The 15,256-nt window shown below is 64.7% G+C and overlaps 7 protein-coding genes across 7 annotated transcripts; 4 read left to right on the forward strand and 3 right to left on the reverse strand.

Annotated features, from left to right (window-relative positions):
* Positions 1-794: 794 nt before the first annotated feature.
* On the forward strand, positions 795-1,788 carry PLICBS_010542 (uncharacterized protein; the record flags this gene model as incomplete). Its single annotated transcript, XM_018328846.2, has 4 exons — positions 795-915; positions 970-1,035; positions 1,108-1,621; positions 1,674-1,788. The coding sequence occupies 4 exons, from the start codon at positions 795-797 to the stop codon at positions 1,786-1,788; spliced, it is 816 nt and encodes a 271-aa protein (XP_018174645.1).
* Positions 1,789-2,415: 627 nt separating this feature from the next.
* PLICBS_010543 (uncharacterized protein) lies at positions 2,416-4,521 on the forward strand (the record flags this gene model as incomplete). The annotated part of the gene is made up of 4 exons (XM_018326327.2): positions 2,416-2,708; positions 2,788-3,164; positions 3,307-4,124; positions 4,186-4,521. The coding sequence occupies 4 exons, from the start codon at positions 2,416-2,418 to the stop codon at positions 4,519-4,521; spliced, it is 1,824 nt and encodes a 607-aa protein (XP_018174644.2).
* A 35-nt stretch (positions 4,522-4,556) lies between these two features.
* PLICBS_010544 (uncharacterized protein) lies at positions 4,557-5,884 on the reverse strand (the record flags this gene model as incomplete). Its single annotated transcript, XM_065601948.1, has 4 exons — positions 4,557-4,727; positions 4,777-4,917; positions 4,983-5,461; positions 5,515-5,884. The coding sequence occupies 4 exons, from the start codon at positions 5,882-5,884 to the stop codon at positions 4,557-4,559; spliced, it is 1,161 nt and encodes a 386-aa protein (XP_065458020.1).
* Positions 5,885-6,118: 234 nt separating this feature from the next.
* Positions 6,119-8,310, reverse strand: PLICBS_010545 (ATPase with role in protein import into the ER; the record flags this gene model as incomplete). The annotated part of the gene is made up of 5 exons (XM_018326326.2): positions 6,119-6,304; positions 6,358-7,605; positions 7,652-7,892; positions 7,940-8,124; positions 8,176-8,310. 5 exons carry the CDS (start codon positions 8,308-8,310, stop codon positions 6,119-6,121), a joined length of 1,995 nt encoding a protein of 664 aa, XP_018174643.1.
* Positions 8,311-8,881: 571 nt separating this feature from the next.
* Positions 8,882-11,308, reverse strand: PLICBS_010546 (Hsp70 suppressor, GTPase facilitates ribosomal subunit dissociation; the record flags this gene model as incomplete). The annotated part of the gene is made up of 3 exons (XM_018326325.2): positions 8,882-10,089; positions 10,138-10,296; positions 10,342-11,308. 3 exons carry the CDS (start codon positions 11,306-11,308, stop codon positions 8,882-8,884), a joined length of 2,334 nt encoding a protein of 777 aa, XP_018174642.2.
* Positions 11,309-11,731: 423 nt separating this feature from the next.
* Positions 11,732-13,600, forward strand: PLICBS_010547 (T-complex protein 1 subunit epsilon; the record flags this gene model as incomplete). The annotated part of the gene is made up of 5 exons (XM_018326324.1): positions 11,732-11,741; positions 11,786-11,803; positions 11,861-11,909; positions 11,973-13,089; positions 13,148-13,600. 5 exons carry the CDS (start codon positions 11,732-11,734, stop codon positions 13,598-13,600), a joined length of 1,647 nt encoding a protein of 548 aa, XP_018174641.1.
* A 190-nt stretch (positions 13,601-13,790) lies between these two features.
* On the forward strand, positions 13,791-15,224 carry PLICBS_010548 (uncharacterized protein; the record flags this gene model as incomplete). The annotated part of the gene is made up of 3 exons (XM_018326323.2): positions 13,791-14,487; positions 14,534-14,788; positions 14,833-15,224. The coding sequence occupies 3 exons, from the start codon at positions 13,791-13,793 to the stop codon at positions 15,222-15,224; spliced, it is 1,344 nt and encodes a 447-aa protein (XP_018174640.1).
* Positions 15,225-15,256: the final 32 nt, after the last annotated feature.

Raw genomic sequence — 15,256 nt, forward strand, 5'->3', positions numbered from 1 at the left:
GCAGTTGGCACTGGCCATCGTCTTCGCGAAGGATGGCATCAAGGGAATCATTACTATCATCGTTGAATAGTCAAGGGAATACCTAAGTAGGTGCTCGTAAACACAGCTCGGTCCTCCTTTTAAAGTGTACCGTCACGCTTTAATGGCCGTAGTACTGCCTGATTAGGGAAAGCGGGGGGTCAACTGCTCATACATAATACATCCGTTGCCAATCAGGGCATCAATGCCGCCCGGGAAGCTCGCCGCACCACGCTGGCCCCGCCCCACCCGCAGCGAACGCCGCAGGCAGCCTCCAGGCCCCAGAGGCCCCAGGCCCCAAGGCGCAGGCGACAAGGCCTGCCCGCTTGCATGAATGAGGTGCTCGCCCGCCTGCCTGGGCCGGACCCATCCATTCCATTTAGTCGCCCAGAGCGGCAGATCCGCACCGCGAGACTCTTCAAACCTGCCTCCTCCATCATCGTCGTCCCCCCCAGCGCCCATCAATCGCCTCATCGACGCCGCCATCCCTTTGGTCGTCGCCGAGGCCGACGCAGCTGAGCCGCGCTCGCCTGCAATTGAGCCTTGACCCATCCCGACCCGACCCGACCCGGCCGCGGTCCCTCCGCCCAAGCGCCCCGCGTCACCACCGTCCACTGGAACCGCCCGCCGCAGCGACACCGGCCGCCGGAACCGCCCACCTCAGTTTTACCCCTCGCCCGCGGCCCCATGCCGTAGTCGTCATCCGCCCGCCGCCGCCGCTGCAGCGCCCAGCATCACCCTCCCCGTCCCGTCCGCCGACCGATCGACCGAACGCAATGGCCGACTTTGACTTTGTCAGGCGCATGACGCCCGCCGGGTACACGTTTCCCTCGCACCGGCTGCGACGCACTTGCGACCCCGGCCGCGTGCCGCTCGTCCTCGTCGCCTGCGGATCATGTAGGCCCCGGCCGCTTCCCGCAGCGGAGCTCCCGCAAACTGACACGCCCGCAGTCTCCCCAATAACGTTTTTGCACCTGCGCATGTTCCCCATGGCCCGCGACCATTGCCGCAACGAAGGTAGGCAGCCAACCCCCGGTCCGCTCCCCCGTAAACGCAAATACAAGCTGACACGAGACGACAACCACCCAGGCTTCGACGTCATCGGCGGCTACCTGTCGCCCGTGTCCGACGCCTACAAGAAAAAGGGCCTCGCGCCGGCGCACCACCGCGTGCGCATGTGCGAGCTGGCGACGGAGAACACGTCCAAGTGGCTCATGGTGGACCCGTGGGAGGCGGAGAATCCGACATACATCCCCACGGCCCGGGTGCTCGACCACTTTGACTACGAGATCAACCACGTCATGGGCGGCGTCGAGTGCTCCGACGGCACGCGCAAGCCGGCCAAGATTGTGCTGCTGGCGGGCGCCGACCTGATCCAGACCATCAGCACGCCCGAGGTGTGGGACGCGCGCGACGTCGACCACATCCTCGGTAACTTTGGCGTCTTTGTGCTGGAGCGCACCGGCACCGAGCTCGACTCGGCCCTGGCCAGCCTGAAGCAGTGGGAGAAGAACATTCACGTCATCCGCCAGGTCGTGACCAACGACATAAGCAGCACCAAGGTGCGCCTGCTACTGAAGCGCGACATGAGCATCGATTACCTGTGCGTGCATTGACCCCCAACTCTTCATCGTCTGGTGCTGACTCTCTCTCAGAATACCCGACGACGTCATCAACTACATTTATGAGTGGAATTTGTACAGGGACCTAGACTTGCCCGCTGGCAACGGCAAGGGCAAGGAGAAGGCGGTGGCGGGGCCGAGCCGATAGAGGCAGGCCGGGCGAATCGGCGTTTTGATTTGGACTGGTTGCGTTGCATTCTGTTTATTCTCCGAGCGAAGCGTGAGAGAGAGGCGAGTTGGACACTCTGTACCGGTGGAGCCGCAGCTGTAGAGCCCGACGCAAGGGATGGGAGAGCTGCGAGGCCCCCTTGTCAGCATTTATAGACGCTGCGCATGGTTCCCAAGGAGTGTCCGTCAACACGTGGTGTCCGGGGCGTCGGTAGCCAATCCGGCAAGCAGGCCGACTGCTCGGCCGCGCACATTGCATCGTAGGCTACGCTGCCCTTTTGGCTGCATGGATGGCCGCGGGTGGTGTCTAGACCTCGCCTGTGCAGCACGTGCGGTCCCAGGCCAATGAGCCCGCCGTGGGACCTGCAGAATCCGGCCTGGCGGGGGCTTGGCGACGGCTTCAACGTGCACTCAGCGCCGCCGCCTACAGGCAGGCCGCCCGAAGCGACCTGCAGGCCGACGCGGTTATCGATTGACGTGGATATCGACGCCGACCGCGATGGGCGGCCTCGGCCGGTGCGCGGCGGACACAAAAGGATGAGCCCGCCCGCGGACGGCCTCGTCGCCGCGTCAATCGACAAGCGGCACGTCGCGTCGAGCCTCCGCCATGAAGTCGCCCATGCTCGCCCTCGCGGCCCTCGCGGCCCCCGCTGCCGTCGCCGCCGTCGCCATTGCCGAGATCAACGGCGACCGCTTCCTCTCGCCCTTTCAGGACAAGGACGTGGCCAACGTGACGGGCCTGGTGACGGCCACCTCCAAGACGGGCATCTACCTGCGCAGCACCGCCCCGGACGACAGCCCAGCCACCTCGGAGGGGCTGTTTGTGTTTAGCAGCTCCCTCGTCAAGACGGCCAAGGTCGGCGACGTGGTGACGCTCAGCGGGCTCGTCAAGGAGTACAGGTGCGTGGCCCTACACACGGGCGGGCATTTTGTCTCTTGGATCACACGGCCAGGCACACTTCAGCTGACACTCATCCAGGTCCAACAAGGACTACATCTACCTCACCGAGCTCACCAACCCGACCAACGTCGTCGTCGTCTCGTCGGGCAACGCCGTCGCGCCGCTCGTCGTCGGCAAGGACACGCTGCCGCCGCCGACGCGCGACTTCTCGAGCCTCGACGCGGGCGGCGTCTTTGGCGTGCCCAACGCCGCGGGCACCGTCTCGGGCGCCAACCCCAAGCTCGACCCGACCGCCTACGGGCTCGACTTTTGGGAGAGCCTCGTCGGCGAGCTCGTTACCGTGAAGGATGCCTACCTTACCAGCCGCCCGAACCAGTACGGCGACGTCTGGGTGCGCGGCGACTGGGCCGTCACGGGCGTCAACGGCCACGGCGGCGTCACAATGCTCGATGGCGGTGAGTTTTTTTGTCTTGTCGGCCCTTTGTTGCAGGCTTGGCTATCCGAGCTGCTGCCGGCAAAGCGAGGAAGCGCTTGAAGTCGAGCATTGAAGCCCTCTCGGCCCGAGCATCAACAGCTGACGAGCCGCCCAACGCGCAGACGCCAACCCTGAGACCATTGTCGTCGGCACGCCGCTCGACGGCTCCGCCAACCCGACGGACACCAAGATGGGCGACTTCGTCGGCGACGTGACGGGCGTCGTGTCCAACGCGTTTGGCTTCTACCGCATCCTGCCGCTGACGCGCCTCGTCCCCCAGCGCAACGCCTCGGCCGAGTTCCCCGCCACGTCGCTCGCCAGCCGCGGCTCCTGCAGGGGCATCACCGTCGCCGACTACAACGCCGAGAACCTGGCGCCGGACTCGGCGCACCTGCCCCGCGTCGTCGACCAGATCGTCAACGAGCTGCGCCTCCCGGACCTCGTCTTCCTGCAGGAGGTGCAGGACAACTCGGGCGCCGCCAACGACGGCGTCGTCTCGGCCAACCTGACGCTCTCGACCCTCACCCGCGGCATCGAGGCCGCCTCGGGCGTCGCCTACGCCTTTGCAGAGGTCGAGCCCCAGGACGGCAAGGACGGCGGCCAGCCCGGCGGCAACATCCGCTGCGCCTACCTCTACCGCCCGGACGTCGTCGAGCTGCACGAGCCGCGCCAGGGCGGCAGCCTCGACGCCAACGAGGTGCTGCCCGGGCCCGCCCTCAAGTTCAACCCGGGCCGCATCCAGCCCGCCAACGCCGCCTTTGACGACAGCCGCAAGCCCGTCGCCGCCGCCTGGCGCACCGTCAAGGGCACCCACAAGACCTTCTTCACCGTCAACGTGCACTTCGGCAGCAAGGGCGGGTCCACGACGCTGCACGGCGACGCCCGCCCGCCCGTCAACAAGGGCGTCGAGAAGCGCACCGAGCAGGCGACCATTACCGCGGTGAGAACACCCACTTGGCTGACTCTGTCTGGCAGCCGACCACGCAGCTAACACGGCGCAGGACTTCATCGCCGCCATCCTCAAGCAGGACCCGCGCGCCCGGGTCATCGCCGCCGGCGACTTCAACGAGTTCACGCAGGTGCAGCCCATGCGCGTCTTCGCCGAGCGCTCCGGGCTGCGCGACCTCGACGAGCTGGCCGGCCTGGCCCCCGAGGAGCGCTACACCTACCTCTTTGACATGAACAGCCAGGCCCTCGACCACATGTACGTGAGCCCCGCGCTCGGCCGCGGCGCCCGCGTCGAGCACCTGCACGTCAACACTTGGCAGAACTTCAAGGGGCAGACGAGCGACCACGACCCGAGCGTGGCGCTGCTGAATGTGTGCGGCTGTGCGTAGCTAGCTATTCGCGATGCGTAATGTGAATGCGGCCGTTATTGCTCTCCGTCTTCGCCTTCGTCATCGTCCTCGTCCTCCTCGCCGTCCTCCTGCTGTTCCTCCCCGTCGTCGTGCCCTTGCTCGCCGTCCTCATCAGACTCGCTATCATCACTGTCGTCATCGCCCAGCCGCGCATCCGGCATCACGATGCTGTTCAGAAACGTAACCTGCGCACGTCAGCACCACGCACGCATCACATCGCCGTCGAGCACGCACAAACGAGTGTAGCCCGCCCAGCAGTTCCCCCAGCTTCTCCTGCGCGTCGTCGCGCGTCAGCGTCTCGGCGTCAATCTTGCTCCCCACCGTAAAGTTGCGCAGCTTGAGCAGCTCAATGTCCGGGTGCGTGACCTCATAGCCCTGCGTCCGTCAGTCAGTGTCCCTCACCCACACAAGGCGACATCCGGGAACACAAGAGCACCCACCATCGGCCGCTTCTTGAGCGCATTCTCCTGGTTGCGCGCCGCAAACGCCTTGACCATTGCCTCGTCGCCGCCCTTGCCCTTGCCCTGCTGCACGCGCGGAAAGAAGACGCGCCGGAACTCGCCCTCGCCCAGCGCCGCCCGCCACCGCCGCGGGTGCGCGTCGATGCTCCGCCGCAGCCTCGCCACGGCGCCCGCCTCCGGGTGCCACAGCCCGCCGCCCACAAACGACGCCCCCGGCTCGCAGTGCACGTAGTAGCACGCGTACGGGCCCTTGCGCCCCGTCCGCGACCACGCCGCGCTGAAGTGCGGCTTGTACGGCGTCGGGTCCTTGCTGAAGCGCACGTCGCGGTGGATCCGGAACACCACGTCCTTGACCGGCAGGTCGGGCACCGTCTCGTCGATGCCCAGCAGCGTCGCCGTCGAGGCTTCTACAAACGAGTTCCAGTCCTTGAGCGCGCGCCGGTATTCGTCGTCGTGGCCTGGCATTGTCAGAATGGGCGCGCATGGCCAAGGAATAATTGAAAACACGTACTCTTGAGCCAGGTGCGCTTGTTGTTGGCCTTGAGGTCGCGCAGAAACAGCAGCGTGTTGCGGTGCAGCTTGTGGTCCTCGTACTCGACGCCCCCGGTGCCGCGCATCTTTTCGAGGGGAATGATTTGCACCTTGCGCGGGGCGTCATCATCGTCCTCCTCTTCCTCTTCGTCGTCGTCTTCCTGTTCCTCGAATTGAGCTTCGCTCTCCTCCTCGTCGCTCTCCTGCTTCGCTCTGGACTTGCTGGGGCGCCCGCGCTTCCTCGGCGGCATCTCGTCCGAGTCCTCAAAGTACGAGCTCTTCTTGGGCGTGCTGGCGATGCGCCCCGAGCGCCGCCGCTCGCTGTCCGGTGCCGCGCGCTTTCGTGCCATGGCCGTTGCAATTGGCGCACAATTGGCGGGCAATGGAAAATGTTCACGGTGGGCAGCGACCAGCGCAGGTGCGTCATCGAGTCGGGGCGCGTCGCTCACCGTGCGCGATGCCACGTTGCCGCGCTGTCACGTGAGCGTCTCACGCAAGGGTCAGATGTGTCAGATAGGTCATTTACTTTCACACCGCAGCTCTATTGCTACTGTACACGGCTGCCGCCGCACGCATTCTATCATTTACAGTTCGTCATGGAAGTCCTGGTCGTCCTCGCCCTTCTCGCCGCCGGCGCCCTGGTACATCTTGGAGGTGATGGGGTACGCCACGTTGGACAGCTTCTCCTTTTGCTCCTCAAAGTCCTCGGCCGTAGCCTCGGCACCGCTCTCCTCGAGCCACTCAGTGGCCTCCTTAACGGCGTCCAGGATCTGGCTAGTGGTCAGCAGTGTTCATAATTATCAACGGTTGCACGAGTACTCACAGTCTCCTTCTCCTCGTCGCTAATCTTGCCGCCAAGACCCTCGGCGTCGTTGACCTGGTTCTTGAGGCTAAAGGCGTAGTTCTCCAGTCCGTTGCGGGCCTCGATGCGCTCGCGCGTGGCCTTGTCCTCCTCGGCGTACTTCTCGGCCTCGGCGACCATGCGGTCGATCTCCTCCTGGGTGAGTCGGCCCTTGTCGTTGGTGATGGTGATTGACTCCTGCTTGCCGGTGCCCTTGTCGTGAGCCGAGACCTTGAGGATGCCGTTGGCGTCGAGCTCGAACGACACCTCGATCTGGGGGACGCCGCGGGGGGCCGGGGGAATGCCGGTCAGCTCAAACTTGCCGAGGAGGTTGTTGTCCTTGGTCAGCGAGCGCTCGCCCTCGTAGACCTGGATCAGGACCACGGGCTGGTTGTCGGCGGCCGTGGAGAAGATCTGGCTCTTGCGCGTGGGGATGGGGGTGTTGCGGGGAATCAGCTTGGTCATGACGCCGCCCGTGGTCTCGATGCCCAGGGTCAGCGGGTTCACGTCCATGAGCACAATCTCCTCGGTGCCCTCCTCGCCAGACAGAACACCGGCCTGGACGGCGGCGCCGAACGCGACGGCCTCGTCGGGGTTGATGCCCTTGGACGCCTTCTTGCCGCTAAAGTACTCCTCGATCAGGGACTGCACCTTGGGGATACGCGTGGAGCCGCCGACGAGCACAATGTCGTCGATCTCGGCCTTCTTGACGTTGGCGTCCTTGAGCACCTGCTCGACGGGCTTGAGCGTCTTCTTGAAGAGGTCCATGTTGAGCTCCTCAAACTTGGCGCGCGTCAGCGTCTCGGAGAAGTCCTTGCCCTCGAAGAAGGCCTCGATCTCGATGCGCGTGCTCATCTGCGACGACAGCGTGCGCTTGGCCTTTTCAGCCTCGCGCTTGAGCTTGCCCATGGCCTTGAGGTCCTTGGTGATGTCCACGCCGTTCTTCTTGTTGTAAGACTTGGCAAAGTGGTTGATGACGCGCTGGTCAAAGTCCTCGCCACCCAGGTGGGTGTCACCGGCCGTGGCCAGCACCTCGAACACGCCGTTATCGATGGACAGAAGTGACACGTCAAAGGTACCACCGCCCAAGTCGTAAACGATGATCTGGCGCTCGCCCGACGTCTTGTCCAGGCCGTACGCGATGGCGGCGGCCGTGGGCTCGTTGACGATGCGCAGGACGTTGAGGCCGGCGATGATGCCGGCGTCCTTGGTGGCCTGTCTCTGGTTGTCCTGCGAGGGTCAGCAACGCTCTCCATTCTTGAAGCGCAAGACTTACGTTGAAGTAGGCGGGCACCGTCACGACGGCGTGCGTCACCTTCTTGCCGAGGTACGACTCGGCAACCTCCTTCATCTTGCCCAGGACCATGGCCGAAATCTCCTCGGGGGTGAACTTCTTGTCCTCGCCATTGACCTTGACGGAGACGATGGGCTTGCCCTCCTTGGAGAGAACCTTGTAGGGGAAGTGCTTGACGTCGGCCTGCACCTCCTTCTCGTTGAACTTGCGGCCAATCAGGCGCCTAGGCGGTCAGTCAAGTCACGATGGCATGAGAGGGGAGAGGCTCACTTGATGTCGTAGATGGTGTTCGTGGGGTTGGCGGCGGCCTGGTTCTTGGCCGAGTCGCCGACAAGACGCTCCTCGTCGGTAAAGGCGACGTATGAGGGGGTAATTCGGTTGCCCTGGTCGTTGACGAGAATCTCGACCTTGCCTTTTTGCATCACACCGACGCAGCTGTATGTAGTTCCCAGATCCTGAGTAGGTTAGCAGGCGGCCTGTATCCGCGCACAGCCGGGGGCGCTCACAATGCCAATAACGGTGCCGTAGTTTTCAGAGTCGTCCGCCTGCGCCTGTCCGACAAAGGCCAGGGGCGCAAAGAGCATGGTAATCCAGCAGAGCAGCCCGAGGCCCAGGGCCAGCGAGCTCCGTGATCGAGCCATGGCGATCACTCTGTGAAAGGAAAAGGAATGCAATGACAGGGGAGAAGGAAAGGCAATCGTCCGGGCGAGCTTCCTCGCTTTCACGAAGGGTATCTGGGATGGTTGGGGGAGGAGGGAGACGGGGCCGCGCTTATGAAGGGTCGCGTCGAAATGTCGAGGTGTCCAGAGCGCACAAAAGGCCAATGGTGCCTGGCGCGCCACCGGTAGGCGCCCCACGTGACGGCGCTTGCTCTGCGCACTGTGCGGCCGGCGGCCCGCCCGCGCGTGCATATTTATATCGGCAGTGCCTGGCACTGTGCGCCGCCGCCGGCACTGGCCACGGGGGTTCGCGCGCCGGCATTTCGCCCGGGGACGGTCGCTCCAGTCGCCACTGATTGAGTCACTGCGGGTCAAGGGTCGCTGGAGGGCAGCCACTGGAATATTCCAGCGCAGCAAATGGACAGCTGGCTTGTCGGTCATGACGGTGTCAATGTCGCTACCGTGTTAATGTCGGTGCTCATGCGCCGCTTGATGCTGCTAGGAACCCTGGAGGCGTCTATTGCGTCCGTGGATCTCATCTAAGCGACATCCGCTACTCCAGCAGCCCCGCGGCTATCGTCTCGCCGCCGCTGCGAATCACCACCCGCTGCCCGGCCTCCAGCGGCACCTTGGCCGCCAGCTTAATCACCAGGCGCGCGACTCCCCCCGGCTGCACGACCTTGGGCTTCTTCTTGATCACGGCGCCCGTCGCCTTGTCCAGCGTCGCCAGGATTGTCTGCACCTGCCCCGGCGCGTGCAGCCGCCCGCGGTGTAGGTCCACCGGCATCACCATGACGTGCTCAAAGGCCATAGCCTTCATCGTAAACGTGTCGTCGCAGGGGATCGGGTTCTTGGCCTCGCACAGGATGTCTCCCACGCGGATGTGCACCGGGTCGATGCTCGTCAGCGCCACCGTGACGCTCTGCCCGGCCACCGCCCACTCCCGGCCCTCCGTATCCGCCATGATGGACTTGACGTAGCCGGCCTCGCCGCTCGGCTGCACCAGCACCGAGTCGCCCACTTGCACCGTCCCCGAGTCCACCCGGCCCGCCAGCGTCGCCGTGCCCTGCGCCGACCGGAACACCTCCGAGATGCCCATCCGGAACGGCTTCCGCAGCGCCCGCGTCGACGTCGGCACCGCCTCCTCCAGCGCCTCCATCAGCGTCGCCCCGCCGTACCATGACGCCGCCGGGTCCTCGATCTTGCGCCCGACGTTGTCGCCGCTGAGCCCGGATATCGGCACAAATGTGACGGACTTTTCCTGGAACCCCAACCCCGTCAGGAAGCCGCCGACCTGCTCGGCAATCTCGTTGAAGCGGTCCCGCGACCACCCCACCATGTCGAGCTTGTTGACGGCGACAATCAGCCGCTGCACGCCCAGGCTCCGCAGCAGCAGCACGTGCTCCTTGGTCTGGCCCTTGAGCCCCTTTTCGTAGGCCCCCGTGTTGGCGTCGATGACGAGGATGGCAAAGTCGGCCTGACTGGCGCCGGCAATCATGTTGGGCACAAAGTCGCGGTGGCCCGGCGCATCCAGTATCGTAAACTTGGTCCTCTCCGTCTCAAAGTGGTTCGTCGCAATGTCAATCGTCACGCCGCGGTCGCGCTCCTCGCTGCCCTGGTCCATGACCCACGCCAGCGCAAACGACTGCTTGCCCGACTTTTCCGCCTGCCGCCGGTACTTGTCGACGGTCCGCTGCTCCACGTACTTGAGCTCCACCAGCAACCGGCCCATGAGCGTGCTCTTGCCGGCGTCGACGTGTCCTGCTTGGTCAGTCGAGACTCTATTACGCGTCGGCAGTCACGACTCACCAACGACCACGAAGCTCGTGCTCCGCTTGCTGTCGCTGCTCTCAAACTCCTTAACCACGTCGAGCCCCTTGCTCTTGGGCGGAGGGACGTCGACCTGGAGCTTGGCGACGCCCTCGGCGACGTCCTTGGCCTTGGCCGGCTCCTTTTTCGGCTTGCCCGCTGGACACGATTAGATTAGCGCGTTACTTTGTCTCGCCAAGTTACCTTTTGCCTGGGCGGCCAGCACGACGTCGTCGGGGCTCGGCTGGGCAAACGCCTCGGCTGAAAGGGCAGACGCGTAGGGCATGGCAAACACCTCGGGCCTGCTGCGCGGTGGCGGTCCGAAGAGCGCGCGCGCAAACGCGGACGGCTGGGGGGCGGGCGGCGCTGCGAACTCGGGCCGAGATGCCGGGGACTGCGCCGTTAATGACGGTGCTTGCGCGTCTGGCGTTTGGGCGGCCGGTGCTTGGGCTTCCAATGTTTCTTCTGCTGCTTGGGTCTCCGATTCTTGAGCTGGTGATGCCTGGGCCGGCTGCTCAAGCGGCGGTCGAGGTAGCGGCCAGTTCTTTTGCCGCTTGGACGGCTCCGTGTCCGTAATGGACAGCCGCTTCATGCCGCTCTCCGCCTGCGCCGTCTCCGTCTTCTTCTTGCGCGCCGCGGCCAGTGCCTGCAGCTTGGACATTTTGGGCTCGCCGCCGCCGAGCAGGCCGCCCAGTCGCGGCGGCGGGACCATGGTCGCCAAGCGGTGCCGCGGCACGTTCATCCAGGGCATGTCGTCGAAGTCGCGCAGCGCGTCGCCCGTGTCCCGCCCCCGTCCGGCGCGCACAAACAGGCCGAGTGCGTCAGAAAAGGAGAATTCGCCCGACTTACCCTCTGGCTTCTTGGGTGCGGCCTCTGCCTTTTTGGGTGCGGCCTCTGGCTTCTTGGGTGCTTCCACCTTCTTGGGTGCCGGCTTCGGGGGCGAGATGAACGTCCGCCGCAGGTATGCGACCGACTTGTCGACGTCGTAGTAGTAGTGCCATAGCGCCTCCTGGATCTGCGCGACCGTGACCTGGTCGCCGAGGACCTGCTGCACCGCGGCGGTGGCCTCGCTCATGGCCACCTTGTCCTCGGGGCTCAGCTCGTCGTCGTCGCCCTCGAACTCGTCGTACTGGTCGACGAGGTCGTCCTCGGTGTACGTGGTGACAGGCATCTTGCCTGACGCACGCTCGTGAGTCGAGCTGCTCGAATGACTAACGGTGGTGAATGTGAAGCGGTGGAGTCGTCGGTCGATGGTGCCGATGGATGAGTAGAACGAGTGACAGACGAATTGCCTGGACCGACGAAAAGTCGGAAGATCAGAAACAAGATCAATTTATACGCAGTTGATCGCACCGGACAAGGTTTACCGACGGCAAAAGCTACCGGTCGGCAGTTGTGCTTGGGCGAGAGCTTGACGTGGTTCAGTAGCTCGGTGGCGGATGACGACGAGGGGCAGCTTGGGCTTGGAGGGGCTGGCGGGGCACGGACTTTAGATGTTCCCGCCGCACAAGCTCCCAGGCAGGGCCAGCAGGGGCCCCTATCAAAATCAGCTCCACGATGTTCTCTCAGCACCGCATCTCTACGCACCGCCATAATGTCGCTCAGTAAGTCCCCCGCGCCGCTGATGAAGGCTTCGCTGACTCTATAGATCTGGACGTGTCGAACGGTACGCACGGTCCCGCGTGTCTCGCCCCGTCTCGCGTGCGCAGCTAACAGGAAGCAGCCCAGGTGCTCAAGGACGAGCAGGGCCGCCCGTTCATCGTGGTCAGAGAGTAGGTGCCTCCCGACGCCTCAGAGGGCCAACCCGGCCGCCGCTCACCGCTGACCGCAAACAGCCAAGGGAAGAAGAAGCGGCAGTTTGGAAATGAGGCCGTCAAGTCGCACATCCTCGCCGCGCGGACGGTGGCCAACCTGGTCAAGTCGTCGCTTGGCCCGCGCGGCCTCGACAAGATCCTCATCTCCTCCGACGGCGACATCACGGTGACCAACGACGGCGCGACCATCATGCAGCAAATGGAGGTCAGCAACCACGTGGCCAAGCTGCTCGTGGAGCTGTCCAAGTCGCAGGACGACGAGATCGGTGACGGCACCACGGGCGTCGTCGTCCTGGCCGGCGCCATGCTCGAGCAGGCCGCCGACCTCATCGACAAGGGCATCCACCCCATCCGCATCGCCGACGGCTACGACCAGGCCTGCGACATCGCCATTGCCGAGCTCGACAAGATCTCCGACACGATAGACTTTTCGCGCGAGGAGACGGCCAACCTCGTCAAGGTGGCGCGGACCAGCCTGGGCAGCAAGATTGTGTCCAAGTCGCACGACCAGTTCGCCAACATTGCCGTCGACGCCGTGCTGTCGGTCGCGGACCTGGAGAGGCGGGACGTCGACTTTGAGCTCATCAAGGTCGACGGCAAGGTCGGCGGCGCGCTCGAGGACTCGCTGCTGGTCAAGGGCGTCATCGTCGACAAGGACTTTTCGCACCCGCAGATGCCGTCCGAGATCCGCGACGCCAAGATTGCCATCCTGACGTGCGCGTTCGAGCCGCCCAAGCCCAAGACCAAGCACCACCTGGACATTACGAGCGTCGAAGAGTTCAAGAAGCTGCAAAACTACGAGCGGGAAAAGTTCATCGAGATGATCCAGCAGATCAAGGACACGGGCGCCAACCTGGCCATCTGCCAGTGGGGCTTCGACGACGAGGCCAACCACCTGCTGCTGCAGAACAAGCTGCCGGCTGTGCGGTGGGTGGGCGGCCCGGAGATTGAGCTCATCGCCATCGCCACCAACGGCCGCATCGTGCCGCGCTTCGAGGACCTCAAGGCCGAGAAGCTGGGCTCCGCGGGCGTGGTCCGGGAGATGACGTTTGGCACGACGCGCGAGAAGATGCTCGTCATCGAGGAGTGCGCCAACACGCGCGCCGTCACCGTGTTTGTCCGCGGCAGCAACAAGATGGTGAGTCCTACGTCCTTGGCTTTCGCCCTTTGGCTTTCGACCCTCGCTAACCAGTCAGATCATCGACGAGGCGAAGCGGTCGCTGCACGACGCGCTGTGCGTGGTGCGCAACCTGGTCCGCGACAACCGCGTCGTCTACGGCGGCGGCGCGGCCGAGATTGCCTGCTCGCTGGCCGTCGAGGACGCGGCTGTGCAGACACCCGGCCTGGAGCAGTACGCGATGCGCGCCTTCTCCGAGGCGCTCGATGCCGTGCCGATGGCGCTGGCCGAGAACAGCGGCCTCAACCCAATCTCGACGCTGGCCGAGGTCAAGAGCCAGCAGGTCAAGGGCGGCCGCGGCAGGCTGGGCGTCGACTGCATGGGCCGGGGGAGCAACGACATGAAGGAGGCGTTTGTCATTGACCCGCTGATTGGCAAGAAGCAGCAGCTGCAGCTGGCGACGCAGCTGTGCAGGATGGTGCTCAAGGTGAACAATGTCATTGTGTCGGGCGTAGACGAGAATGACTTTTAGAGTTGAAAATAGAACGTCATGCCAATGAAGCGCCATTGAAGCCGGTTGGCTGGAGCCACGGTGAGCGTCGTCAGTGCCGCGTCGGCACTGCGGCGTAAGACGGAGTGATGGGTCCGAGCCCGACTACATCAGCCCTACGCAGCGCATCCAGGCGCATTTGGCTGCAACCGTGACAATCACCAGCATCAACATGCCCGACAGCAACAGCTCCGCATCGACGCCGGACCACGCGGCGACGTCCCGCCGCCGCCCGATCCCCCGCAAGGGCCACACCAAGTCGCGCGCCGGCTGCCCCAACTGCAAGCGCCGCAAGGTCAAGTGCGACGAGGTCGCCCCGGAGTGCGGCCCGTGCCGACGCCTCGGCCTCGGATGCGAGTACGCCGGAGGCAGGGCCGGGCCCGTCGTCGCCGTGACGCCCCCGGCGCCGGCTCCCCTCCCGTCCGCGGCCGCCGCGCCGACGTCCACCGGCCCGTTCGACATGTCCGACCTGCGCTTCTTCCAGCATTTTCTCCTCTGTGCGTACCCGCCGCTGCCCATCGGCGGCTGGTCCGTCTGGCAGCTCGTCTCGCAAATGTCCCACGAGGTGAGCGGCGTCCCCAGCATGCAGCTGCCGACCACGTCTAACGTGAGCCCGCAGTACGAATTTCTGGTGCACGCCATGCTGGGCCTCGGCGCCTCGCACCTCAGCCTGCTCACGCCGGCGGGCTACGTCAAGGACGCGCTGCGGCACCGCGTCGCCGCCATCAAGCTGCTCAACGAGTTCCTCGCGCGGGGCCCGCACACGACGGCCAACGTCGACGCCGCGTTCGCCGCCATCCTGTCGCTGACGTACCAGGCCGCGCACATGCCTGACGGGCTGTACGACTTTCTCACCATGACGCGGGGGTGTAAGTGCCTAGTGTTGACCGTCTGTGTTCGCCCGCTGACCAGCAGGCTTCCTCGTCGGGTCCCTCGTGGGCGACGAGTTTCGCTCTTCGGCCTTTCGCACGTTTGAGCGCGAGTCGTACGTCGAGCGCGCCGTCGAGGTCGTCACGCGCGAGCCGCACCACTTTCTCGACGGGGACCTGGTGGACGGCTTCTGCGCGAGCCTCGAGCGGCTGGGCCGCATGTGCCAGAGCGTCGCCGAGGTGCAGTACCTGGCCATGATGCGGCAGATTGCCAGGTCCTTCAACACCGATGTGACTGAGAGTAAGTGTTGTGCCGCACGGTGAGAGCCTAGCTGACAGATCCAGGCTATCGCCAGCACACGTTCCTGTACGAGCGGCTGGGCCACCTGACGGCGGAGGAGTACGCCTCGTTTGTGGACCCGCGCAACGACACGGCGCGCCTCGTCATCGCGCACATGCTGGTGCTGGACTGCATCATGTCCGGACGCGTCGAAGGGACCGACGAGCGGCGGCCCGAGGCGGCGGGACTGCACCGCTACGACTCGCGCAACGTCATGGTGTGCGTCTGGGTCGGCGACATTTACGCGAGCCTGCCCCCGGAGCTGCGGTCTTACGCCGAGTGGCCGGCGCAGTTCGCGCGCAACCTGACGAGCCTCTTTGACGTCGACACGAGCTTCTGGCGGGAGGGAGGAGCCAAGATGCCGCGCCTAGAGTGCGCGGAGCAGTTTGTACAATAACCAACACTATAATAATTCCAACAGCTAGATAC

Source organism: Purpureocillium lilacinum (assembly GCF_023168085.1).
Source record: "Purpureocillium lilacinum CBS 284.36 DNA, scaffold_8, whole genome shotgun sequence".
Taxonomy (NCBI): Eukaryota; Fungi; Ascomycota; class Sordariomycetes; order Hypocreales; family Ophiocordycipitaceae; genus Purpureocillium; species Purpureocillium lilacinum.